This window comes from Salmo salar, chromosome 05 (assembly GCF_965601325.2).
Source record: "Salmo salar chromosome 05, fSalSal1, whole genome shotgun sequence".
Taxonomy (NCBI): Eukaryota; Metazoa; Chordata; class Actinopteri; order Salmoniformes; family Salmonidae; genus Salmo; species Salmo salar.
This window is the reverse complement of record NC_138295.1, coordinates 81,432,082-81,443,275: the sequence shown is the minus strand read 5'-3', so window position 1 is coordinate 81,443,275 and position 11,194 is coordinate 81,432,082. Positions and strand designations below refer to the sequence as shown.

The following is an 11,194-nucleotide window of genomic DNA, read 5'->3' as shown; positions in this document are numbered from 1 at the left end:
AGGGGTATGATAGGCGGGAGACAGGGGTATGATAGGGGGGAGACAGGAGTATGATAGGGGGGAGACAGGGGTATGATAGGGGGGAGACAGGGGTATGATAGGGGGGAGACAGGGGTATGATGGGGGAGACAGGAGTATGATAGGGGGGAGACAGGGGTATGATAGGGGGGAGACAGGGGTATGATAGGGGGGAGACAGGGGTATGATAGGGGGGAGACAGGGGTATGATAGGGGGAGACAGGGGTATGATAGGGGGGAGACAGGGGTATGATAGGGGGGAGACAGGGGTATGATAGGGGGGAGACAGGGGTATAATAGGGGGGAGACAGGGGTATGATAGGGGGGAGACAGGAGTATGATAGGGGGGAGACAGGGGTATGATAGGGGGGAGACAGGGGTATGATAGGGGGGAGACAGGGGTATGATGGGGGGAGACAGGGGTATGATGGGGGGAGACAGGGGTATGATAGGTGGGAGACAGGGGTATGATAGGGGGGAGACAGGGGTATGATAGGGGGGAGACAGGTGTATGATGGGGGGAGACAGGGGTATGATAGGGGGGAGACAGGGGTATGATAGGGGGGAGACAGGGGTATGATAGGGGGAGACAGGGGTATGATAGGGGGGAGACAGGGGTATGATAGGGGGGAGACAGGGGTATGATAGGGGGGAGACAGGGGTATGATAGGTGGGAGACAGGGGTATGATAGGGGGAGACAGGGGTATGATAGGGGGGAGACAGGGGTATGATAGGGGGGAGACAGGGGTATGATAGGGGGAGACAGGGGTATGATAGGGGGAGACAGGAGTATGATAGGGGGAGACAGGGGTATGATAGGGGGGAGACGGGTATGATAGGGGGGAGACAGGAGTATGATAGGGGGGAGACAGGGGTATGATAGGGGGGAGACAGGGGTATGATAGGGGGAGACAGGGGTATGATAGGGGGAGACAGGGGTATGATAGGGGGGAGACAGGGGTATGATAGGGGGGAGACAGGGGTATGATAGGGGGAGACAGGGGTATGATAGGGGGGAGACAGGGGTATGATAGGGGGGAGACAGGGGTATGATGGGGGGAGACAGGGGTATGATAGGGGGGAGACAGGGGTATGATAGGGGGGAGACAGGGGTATGATAGGGGGGAGACAGGGGTATGATAGGGGGGAGACAGGGATATGATAGGGGGGAGACAGGGGTATGACAGGGGGGAGACAGGGGTATGATAGGGGGGAGACAGGAGTTTGTAAAAATGACCGGTAAGTGAACCGGTAAAGAGGAAGGCTGGTGCCGTACCCATTACCCCCACTAATACCCAGACTGTCTGGCCTGATCAATGTTCCCACACCAACAGGATGCATTATCCCATTCCAGGCTTTTCAGTGTGTGTGTGTGTGTGTTGAGAGACTCCACCCTGGCACTCAGTCATTGATCCAGGTCATTAAGGTATGTGGGTCTTTCTGTCCAGGGTCCTGAATGAGGATGTTCGATATGTCTGAGAATAGTGACATTGGGAATGTAATGTCCAATGGATATAAAAGATAATAGCTTTTACAGTGTCTCCAGTGGCAGTCCAGATGAGTCGATATTCAACTGAGTATAGCTCGCAGACTCTACAGGACAGAGGTTGTCAAAGAGATAGCTGGTCTTTTCCGAACTAACATTTAGGGGAACTTGTATGTTCATTTTTAGATTTTCATCAATTTTAGCAACAAGATCAGTCTATGTGGAAACCTTAGCAATGTTTGTCCTACCACTGACCTGTGACATCCTGTAACATGTGACCTCTCTAAGTTGCTGTTTACTTACCAGCTGTGAGAGGTCACATGTTGCTGTCATAAGTCTCTGCTATAGCTTAATAAGATCAGCTCTTTAGTGGAAGACAGAGCTGTCATCTGCTTACTGACTCTCAGTTCAAGGGTCTTCACCATTAGGCCTATAAGGACAGCATGTCTACTGAACCATTAGGCCTATAAGGACAGCATGTCTACTGAACCATTAGGTATATAAGGACAGCATGTATACTGAACCATTAGGCCTATAAGGACAGCATGTATACTGAACCATTAGGCCTATAAGGACAGCATGTCTACTGAACCATTAGGTATATAAGGACAGCATGTCTACTGAACCATTAGGCCTATAAGGACAGCATGTATACTGAACCATTAGGCCTATAAGGACAGCATGTCTACTGAACCATCAGGTCTTTAAGGACAGCATGTCTACTGAACCATTAGGCCTATAAGGACAGCATGTTTACTGAACCATTAGGCCTATAAGGACAGCATGTCTACTGAACCATTAGGCCTATAAAGACAGCATGTATACTGAACCATTAGGTATATAAGGACAGCATGTCTACTGAACCATTAGGCCTATAAGGACAGCATGTATACTGAACCATTAGGCCAATAAGCACAGCATGTCTACTGAACCATCAGGTCTATAAGGACAGCATGTCTACTGAACCATTAGGTATATAAGGTAGGCATGTCTACTCAACCATTAGGCCTATAACCCCAGCATGTCTACTGAACCATTAGGTCTATAAGGACAGCATGTCTACTGAACCATTAGACCTATAACCACAGCATGTCTACTGAACCATTAGGTATATAAGGACAGCATGTCTACTGAACCATTAGACCTATAACCACAGCATGTCTACTGAACCATTAGGTATATAAGGACAGCATGTATACTGAACCATTAGGCCTATAAGGACAGCATGTCTACTGAACCATTAGGTATATAAGGACAGCATGTATACTGAACCATTAGGCCTATAAGGACAGCATGTCTACTGAACCATCAGGTCTTTAAGGACAGCATGTCTACTGAACCATTAGGCCTATAAGGACAGCATGTTTACTGAACCATTAGGCCTATAAGGACAGCATGTCTACTGAACCATTAGGCCTATAAAGACAGCATGTATACTGAACCATTAGGTATATAAGGACAGCATGTCTACTGAACCATTAGGCCTATAAGGACAGCATGTATACTGAACCATTAGGCCTATAAGGACAGCATGTCTACTGAACCATCAGGTCTATAAGGACAGCATGTCTACTGAACCATTAGGTATATAAGGTAGGCATGTCTACTGAACCATTAGGCCTATAACCCCAGCATGTCTACTGAACCATTAGGTCTATAAGGACAGCATGTCTACTGAACCATTAGACCTATAACCACAGCATGTCTACTGAACCATTAGGTATATAAGGACAGCATGTCTACTGAACCATTAGACCTATAACCACAGCATGTCTACTGAACCATTAGGTATATAAGGTAGGCATGTCTACTGAACCATTAGGTATATAAGGACAGCATGTTTACTGAACCATTAGACCTATAACCACAGCATGTCTACTGAACCATTAGGTCTATAAGGACAGCATGTTTACTGACTCCTAACATTATTGCAAACCCTTATAGTAGAGTCTATTAGACACTATGAATGTCATATACTTATGGTGGTATAGTGTGTGTCTCAGCTTCTTTATTTCAAAGCACTTGTTGTAAAATAATTTCTCTGACACTGATATTTTTAGACAATCATAGCTTATGAAATTAACCCCCTTTCCCACAATACAAAACAATTTCACACTTTTTATGGGTCTCTGGATGTGAACTGCTTGGAACAATATTGGATATTGAGAAATTATATTTGAGAGGTTGGTTGTCACCATTGTAAAAATATGATTCATTGGGAACATGACAGGACACCTGAGTAGTAAGTTTAAAACAATTCAGTTACTACTCAGTATCGGCAATCCTGGAAAGAGGCTGTAGGGTGCTGACTGCGTGGTAAGTGGACTACACTGCTCTCTGGTGGCTCAATTATAATGGACACATTACCCTCTGCTGGTTACTCCTACTCACTGCATGGCAGAAAACCTTTACAGATGGAATAAGAGAATCACATTTATACAGTTTGACCAAAACACATTTTTGTTATTCAAATTAAGGTAACAACAGAAACAAAGCTAACATTTTATTTGAGACTGTCCTTGTTGCTACGTTGCAAAATGACCTTGAAGATGATCCTTCCTTGAAAAGCAGAATGACCATCAGTAGTTTCCTGTTTCAGGAGTGAATTCTAAAAGACAACTACTCTTTACAGAGAACATTTAGGATAAACATGCTTTTACAGTGCCCTCAGGAAATAACCAGGTGAATACTTGGCAATAATTACCTGCAATCTCTAATGATCAAATATACTATTTACCTGCTTATTTCATAAACATGACACTCTGTGTTAAACTGCATTAAATGCATGATCACCAGTGTAATATTCACCCCAATGTACTAAGCTATCAAGTACAACACTCTCAACTGACATTCATATTATCAGGCAGAGGTATAATGCCCATAGGGGGCACAGGGGCACGTGCCCCTCAGATGAGTCCTGTTTTTATAAATAAAAAATAAATAGCCTCCTAGCAATTTTCTGAAGTTGGCTTTAGCTAGCCCAGATAGGTTCCCAATCTCCCAACCTCACAACTAGCTATAAAGAAGCCATTTCAGGCTATCAATCAAGTTAGAGTAGCTAGCTTGTCTAACTATCTTAGCTGGCATGTGTGCTGGCAAGGTTGGTAGACTTTAGAAAAGAGAGGAATTATTAAATGTACTGAATAAGACTCACATTCCTTTCAATCTTTTACCCAGATTTTTGGCAGAGATGTAGAGAATAATATTTAGTTTCTTTAAAAAAAGAACCACCAGTCAGGAGGATACAGACAGTTCAAAAAGTATGCTTAGATATGCAGAAAAATATACAGATTTTTAACATAAAATTAAGCATAATGATCATGGCTCTAGATTGTAGGAAAAAGCTGTTTCAGGTGTTTGAAAATTGCTAAATTATCCAACCACTCCCCCAGCCATCCTCACATACTTTGTGCCCTCTCAGATTTTTGGGGTACATGGGACCCCTGTTAAACCTTAGATTTATGGGGTATATGACGCCCCTGTTAAACCTCAGATTTTTGGGGTACATGATCCCCCTGTAAAACCTCAGATTTTGGGGGTACATGACGCCCCTGTTAACAGGGGCCAGAATTCTACAAGAATGACTAGCGATGGATGCTCCAAATAATTTATTGGATATCTGATCTCCAGCATAGTGAGGTGAAAGGACTTTTTGTCCTGAGTTGAGTTCCTACAGGTCTGTTAGTCTTTCAGTCTGCAATGTCCAAGGTAAGCATGGACGCCCCAACCTGGTAACTATACATCACCCATGCATGTCTTTTTGAAGACTCCTTACAGGTTTCTTTTATATTGAGAGGCTTGAGGATTCCTTGGTATCAGTCGTCCAATCTGTTGATGCTGTTTGTCAGAGAGGGTTGGGGCTGTCCTAAGTTCATGAGTTCCCAGTTTTCAGATGGAGGGGGTTGTTCAGTCTTTCTCTATAGTTTGAAGGTGGAGGGGGTTGTTCAGTCTTTCTCTATGGTTTTCAGGTGGAGGGGGTTGTTCAGTCTTTCTCTATAGTTTTCAGATTGAGGGGGTTGTTCAGTCTTTCTCTATAGTTTTCAGATTGAGGGGGTTGTTCAGTCTTTCTCTATAGTTTGAAGGTGGAGGGGGTGTTCAGTCTTTCTCTATAGTTTGAAGGTGGAGGGGGTTGTTCAGTCTTTCTCTATGGTTTTCAGATGGAGGGGGTTGTTCAGTCTTTCTCTATGGTTTTCAGATGGAGGGGGGTGTTCAGTCTTTCTCTATAGTTTTCAGGTGGAGGAGGTTGTTCAGTCTTTCTCTATAGTTTGAAGGTGGGGGGGTTGTTCAGTCTTTCTCTATGGTTTTCAGATGGAGGAGGTTGTTCAGTCTTTCTCTATGGTTTTCAGGTGGAGGGGGGTGTTCAGTTTTTCTCTATAGTTTTCAGGTGGAGGAGGTTGTTCAGTCTTTCTCTATAGTTTGAAGGTGGAGGGGGGTGTTCAGTCTTTCTCTATGGTTTTCAGGTGGAGGAGGTTGTTCAGTCTTTCTCTATGGTTTTCAGATGGAGGGGGTTGTTCAGTCTTTCTCTATGGTTTGAAGGTGGAGGAGGTTGTTCAGTCTTTCTCTATAGTTTGAAGGTGGAGGGGGTTGTTCAGTCTTTCTCTATAGTTTGAAGGTGGAGGGGGGTGTTCAGTCTTTCTCTATGGTTTTCAAATGGAGGGGGTTGTTCAGTCTTTCTCTATGGTTTGAAGGTGGAGGGGGTTGTTCAGTCTTTCTCTATGGTTTGAAGGTGGAGGGGGGTGTTCAGTCTTTCTCTATGGTTTTCAGATGGAGGGGGTTGTTCAGTCTTCCTCTATGGTTTTCAGGTGGAGGGGGTTGTTCAGTCTTTCTCTAAAGTTTTCAGATGGAGGGGGGTGTTCAGTCTTTCTCTATGGTTTTCAGATGGAGGGGGTTGTTCAGTCTTTCTCTATAGTTTTCAGATGGAGCGGGGTGTTCAGTCTTTCTCTATGGTTTTCAAATGGAGGGGGTGTTCAGTCTTTCTCTATGGTTTTCAGATGGAGGGGGTTGTACAGTCTTTCTCTATGGTTTTCAGATGGAGGGGGTTGTTCAGTCTTTCTCTATAGTTTGAAGGTGGAGGGGGTTGTTCAGTCTTTCTCTATAGTTTTCAGATGGAGGGGGTGTTCAGTCTTTCTCTATGGTTTTCAGATGGAGGGGGTTGTTCAGTCTTTCTCTGTAGTTTTCAGATGGAGGGGGTGTTCAGTCTTTCTCTATAGTTTTCAGATGGAGGGGGGTGTTCAGTCTTTCTCTATGGTTTTCAGATGGAGGGGGTTGTTCAGTCTTTCTCTATAGTTTTCAGATTGAGGGGGGTGTTCAGTCTTCTCTATAGTTTTCAAATGGAGGGGGTGTTCAGTCTTTCTCTATGGTTTTCAGGTGGAGGGGGTTGTTCAGTCTCTATGTAACCCACCAGACGGGCACTCTCCTTCCAAAGCCTCTTGGCCACCGCATCATCCCTCCCCTCTGGGGCGGTCTCCGTCATGGCACAGTCACTGAGACACACACAGACACACACACACACACAAATAACACGTTACAAGCCGGAGCTAAACAAACTTGACAACAATTGAAAACAATAAAATACTTGATGTCCATGTCCTATCCAGCACTACCTTCACCACAGAGCTTACCTGAAGTAGCTGCCAGACTTCTGCTCCAGTCCTGGGGTGACAGCACAGTAGATGGAGGTCTGGGCACCCTGGGTGGGGGTCTTCATGAGGAGCATGGAGGGGGCTGACAGGATGGCCCTCAGCATGGGGAACCAGGTCTCCACGTGGCGAGTCAGCTCTGTCCTGATCACCCCGGGATGCAGGCTGTAGGACGTCACCCCCGTACCTACCAGGGGACCAGATCCCAGTGTTTTACACCTCTACACTGTGTCTGGGAAAAGTCCTACCTGACAGTCAATTAAAACTCTTATTGGTGACAATATTGTTGTCGTAATGGTTGTAATAAATGTGCACAAGACCAAAGACAACCGAGGGTATTTCTGTTTACCTTTCAACCTTCTGGCCAGCTCTCTGGAGAATAGCATGTTGGCCAGCTTGCTCTGCCTGTAACTGACCAGGGAGTTGTACGGCCTCTTGGCAAAGAAAAGATCATCAAACTGGATCTTACCTAGATGTAGGGAAATAGACTTTGTTTTTTACATTGCATGGCACCTATATTATGGAAAGGCAGAAAAAAGTCCAATAGGCCGGTTTACCCCCTTTGTGTGCAATGCTAGACACATTGACCACACGGCTAGGGGCGGAGCTCTTGAGCTTCCCCAGAAGGAGATTGGTCAGTAGAAAGTGTCCGAGGTGATTGACAGCCAGTTGTGTCTCGAAGCCGTCCTCTGTTAGCCACTTAGGGCACATCATCACACCTGATGGAGACAACCATCATGATGAAGCGCTATATAACTGGAATCAACCATCCTTATCAGTCATAATGCCATAGAGCCAGCTTCTCATTCTAGGCCCGTATTAACAAAGCGTCTCAGAGTAAGAGTGTTAATCTAGGATCAGGTCGCCCCGGTCCATGTAATCTTATTTGTTATGATCTAAAAGGAAGAAAACAATATCCTAGATCAGCACTTTTCCCTCTGAGATGTTTTGTGAATCTGGGCCCAGACATGGCTGTTCCAGTGGTTGCTGAAGCCATAGAGCCAGCTTCCCATCCAGACATGGCTGTTCCAGTGGTTGCTGATGCTCACCGGCGTTGTTGATGAGTATATCTAGGCGATCCTCACTGGCAGTGAACTCTTTGGCCAACTCTCTGACAGAGTACATAGAGGCCAGGTCCAGGTGCCGCACAACGATGTTGCTGTTCCCCGTGGTCTGACGAATCTCGTCCGCCGCCCTCGCAGCCCGTGTCAGGTCCCGGCATGCCATCACCACCCGCGCCCCTACAGCACCCCAAAGTCAGTTAGAGAAGGCACAAATACACAACACACGCCATCCCCCCACATCGCACATCCTGTCCAAAGAGTAGGGTACCTTGCTCCCAGTATTGCAACCCTTTCCTGGGATGGGATGGTCGAAGGCAGCAATTTAACACCCTGCCTTAAAGTAGGTCAAACTGTGTCTTTACAGTATGACACACACACACTTGTGACATTGTGTACATAGCTACATAATGTGATTGTGCCATACCTCTACGTGCCATGTCACGGCACGTTTCCTTGCCAATGCCGGTGTTGGCACCGGTGACCAATACCGTCTTGCCACGTAATTGGACTGAAGATTGACACACACCCCCAGCAATCCATTTTCTCAACAGAACAACGCCTGGCAGTGCAACAAACATGGAAAGAATTGATTCCCTCCCACATTATCGCTTGAAAGCTGTACACTTAAATAGCACCTTTTTTTCTAAAAAAGGTTATTCGGTTCTTCTTCCAGGTAGTACCCTTTGGGTTCCATTTAGAACCCTTTCTACAGATGGTTTTATATGGAACCCAAAAGTGTTCTACCTAAAACCTAAAATGGTTCTAAATGGAACCAAAAATAGTTATTGTATGGGGACAGCCGAAGAACCCTTTTGGAACCCTTTTTTTCTAAGAGTGTAGTGGGTTAATTTGAGAGCAAAATAGGATGGCGACCAGAAATACGGACTAGATCTCTGACAGTGAAGCTCTGATGTCTGAGCTGATGATGTGTTTTTGGAGGAGGCAATGTATGTCTCTTAAAATCAAATTTTTCTGGGTGGACTGACAGAAACTCTGAGCATTTTAACATGCTCCTGGAATGTATGAATAGGAGTTAACTGTGCACTTGATATTAAGAGCTGGGATATTTTTGTGATAAAGAACTGTTAAAAAACATTGAATAACATCAAGATAACATCTTAATAACAGATTTCTGCAAAGAGAGCATAAATATACGCTGGCAAATTTAGTAAGTGTTCTTCACAAATTAGAATTAACACAACCAATTTTGTTATTGTCTGTTTAATATTCAAAATAACAACAAAGTTATCGCTCTCTCTAATAAAACAATAATAAGAGAGACAAAAAGACAAACCAAGTTGAATGATAATAGAGAATGAAAATTATTTTTAGAGCCTTTTCTTTAAACCGTTAAATCGATTTAATATTCTGAGTGATTTCCTTGCCCCGCCTTCACATTTCATTCAAAGTCTATTCTATATTTTTTTACTTGGTTATTTCATTGTAACAAACACGCTTAAAATAGTACAATGAAAAACAAAGGCCATGACTTACAGATCACTGTGACCGCTATGACAGCGCCATACTTAACCGGCGCAGACGGATCAACTTCATCCCACATTTTATCCGTAGTCTAGGCAAAAACCTGCCAGACCATAGGTGGACGGACCGAATACCGTCCGCCTTGGGAGACACCTCGTTCTAATCGAGGAATATTACGATGTTTGTCGGCTATGATGCTCTCATCTGAGAGCGAGGCTATTCATAGGTTTAAAGCAATTTAAATAGAAGGATTTAGCGTCTGTCTTCAGATTACGAAGAGATTACAATCGTATTCTCTAATGTATCATGGGCAATACGAGAGCAGCAGTGGTGTCGAAATACAAAGTGTTATGTTACATCTCTAGGTGTGAAAAGAGTGAGCCCAGTCCAGCGAATGAAAACGCTGCAAACAAATGTAAACATACCAATGCAAATGAATAGACAGAATTGTATAACAATGCATTTTACTAGAATACAATTCCTAGAACATGATCTGGCATAAAGTCTATATCCATGTCATGCCGTTTAGGCCAACCTGCTGCCTACAATGATAAACTTTGACATCACAATGACGGGCTAATATCCTTATGTTTATAGGCTGCTGTGATAGTTTGGTTAGGCTATTTGAGGTAAGACCTATTGCTGCATAACACATGTCCTTTATCAAATGTATAGGGACCAGAGGGAGATAGCATGCCTACTGTGCTGCACTGATGGGTTATGTTTGCTACCTCACAGCAATATTACTGGTCAATTCAGCGTTACAATAGCCTAAACCTATAACCTAAGAGAATAAAATTAAATATATATATATATATATATATATATATATATATATATATATATATATATATATATATATATATATATAATATATATATACACATTTCCAAATACAGCACCAGTCAAGAGTTTGGACACACCTACTCATTCCAGGGTTTTTTCTTTATTTTTACTATTTTCTACATTATAGAATTCTACATTGTAGAATAATGGTGAAGGCATCAAAACTATGAAATGACACATATGGAATCATGTAGTAACCAAAAAAGTTAAACAAATCAAAATATATTTTATATTTGAGATTCTTCAAAGTAGCCACCATTTGCCTTGATGACAGCCTAGGCCTATAGCCTAAAAAAATATATTTTTATAACATTGTTTTGTTGAGTGGACTACATGTACATGAATCCAATCATGGATGATGACCCCTTCTCTCTTTCACACACACACACACATTACATTGTTATGTCATTTTCTTGTGTTACTTTTAGATTATTATGATATTTTTTTTCAATTTAGTTTATTTAGAAAATATTTTCTTAACTCTATTTTTTGATCTGCATTGTTGGTAAGTAAGCATTTCACAGTAAGGTACCTGTTGTATTCGGCGCATGTGACAAATAAAAAATTATTTGATTTGACACACGCAAGCACACACACAGTTCACTCTGTAAAATTGCAATGTGAGTATGTAACATTAATCAGCACATCAATAGTTAGT

The 11,194-nt window shown here is 43.3% G+C and overlaps 1 protein-coding gene across 1 annotated transcript; it reads right to left on the bottom strand.

Annotated features, from left to right (window-relative positions):
• Nucleotides 1–3,493: 3,493 nt before the first annotated feature.
• Nucleotides 3,494–10,000, bottom strand: LOC106593045 (retinol dehydrogenase 12). Its single transcript, XM_014184388.3, has 7 exons — nucleotides 9,703–10,000; nucleotides 8,633–8,767; nucleotides 8,194–8,385; nucleotides 7,702–7,863; nucleotides 7,494–7,613; nucleotides 7,127–7,331; nucleotides 3,494–6,988 (listed from the first exon to the last, which is right to left on the bottom strand). The coding sequence occupies exons 1-7, from the start codon at nucleotides 9,767–9,769 to the stop codon at nucleotides 6,832–6,834; spliced, it is 1,038 nt and encodes a 345-aa protein (XP_014039863.1). The 5' UTR covers nucleotides 9,770–10,000; the 3' UTR covers nucleotides 3,494–6,831.
• Between the last annotated feature and the right edge of the window lie 1,194 nt (nucleotides 10,001–11,194).

What these genes read in the sequence shown, in the direction of transcription:
- LOC106593045 (XM_014184388.3), bottom strand. Translation starts at nt 9,769, where the DNA reads ATGTGGGATGAAGTTGATCCGTCTGCGCCGGTTAAGTATGGCGCTGTC. An exon ending in CATAGCGGTCACAGTGATCT is followed by an intron (nt 8,768 to 9,702) that starts GTAAGTCATGGC and finishes TTGCACTGCCAG; the next exon opens with GCGTTGTTCTGTTGAGAAAA. An exon ending in TATACTCATCAACAACGCCG is followed by an intron (nt 7,864 to 8,193) that starts GTGAGCATCAGC and finishes TGTCTCCATCAG; the next exon opens with GTGTGATGATGTGCCCTAAG.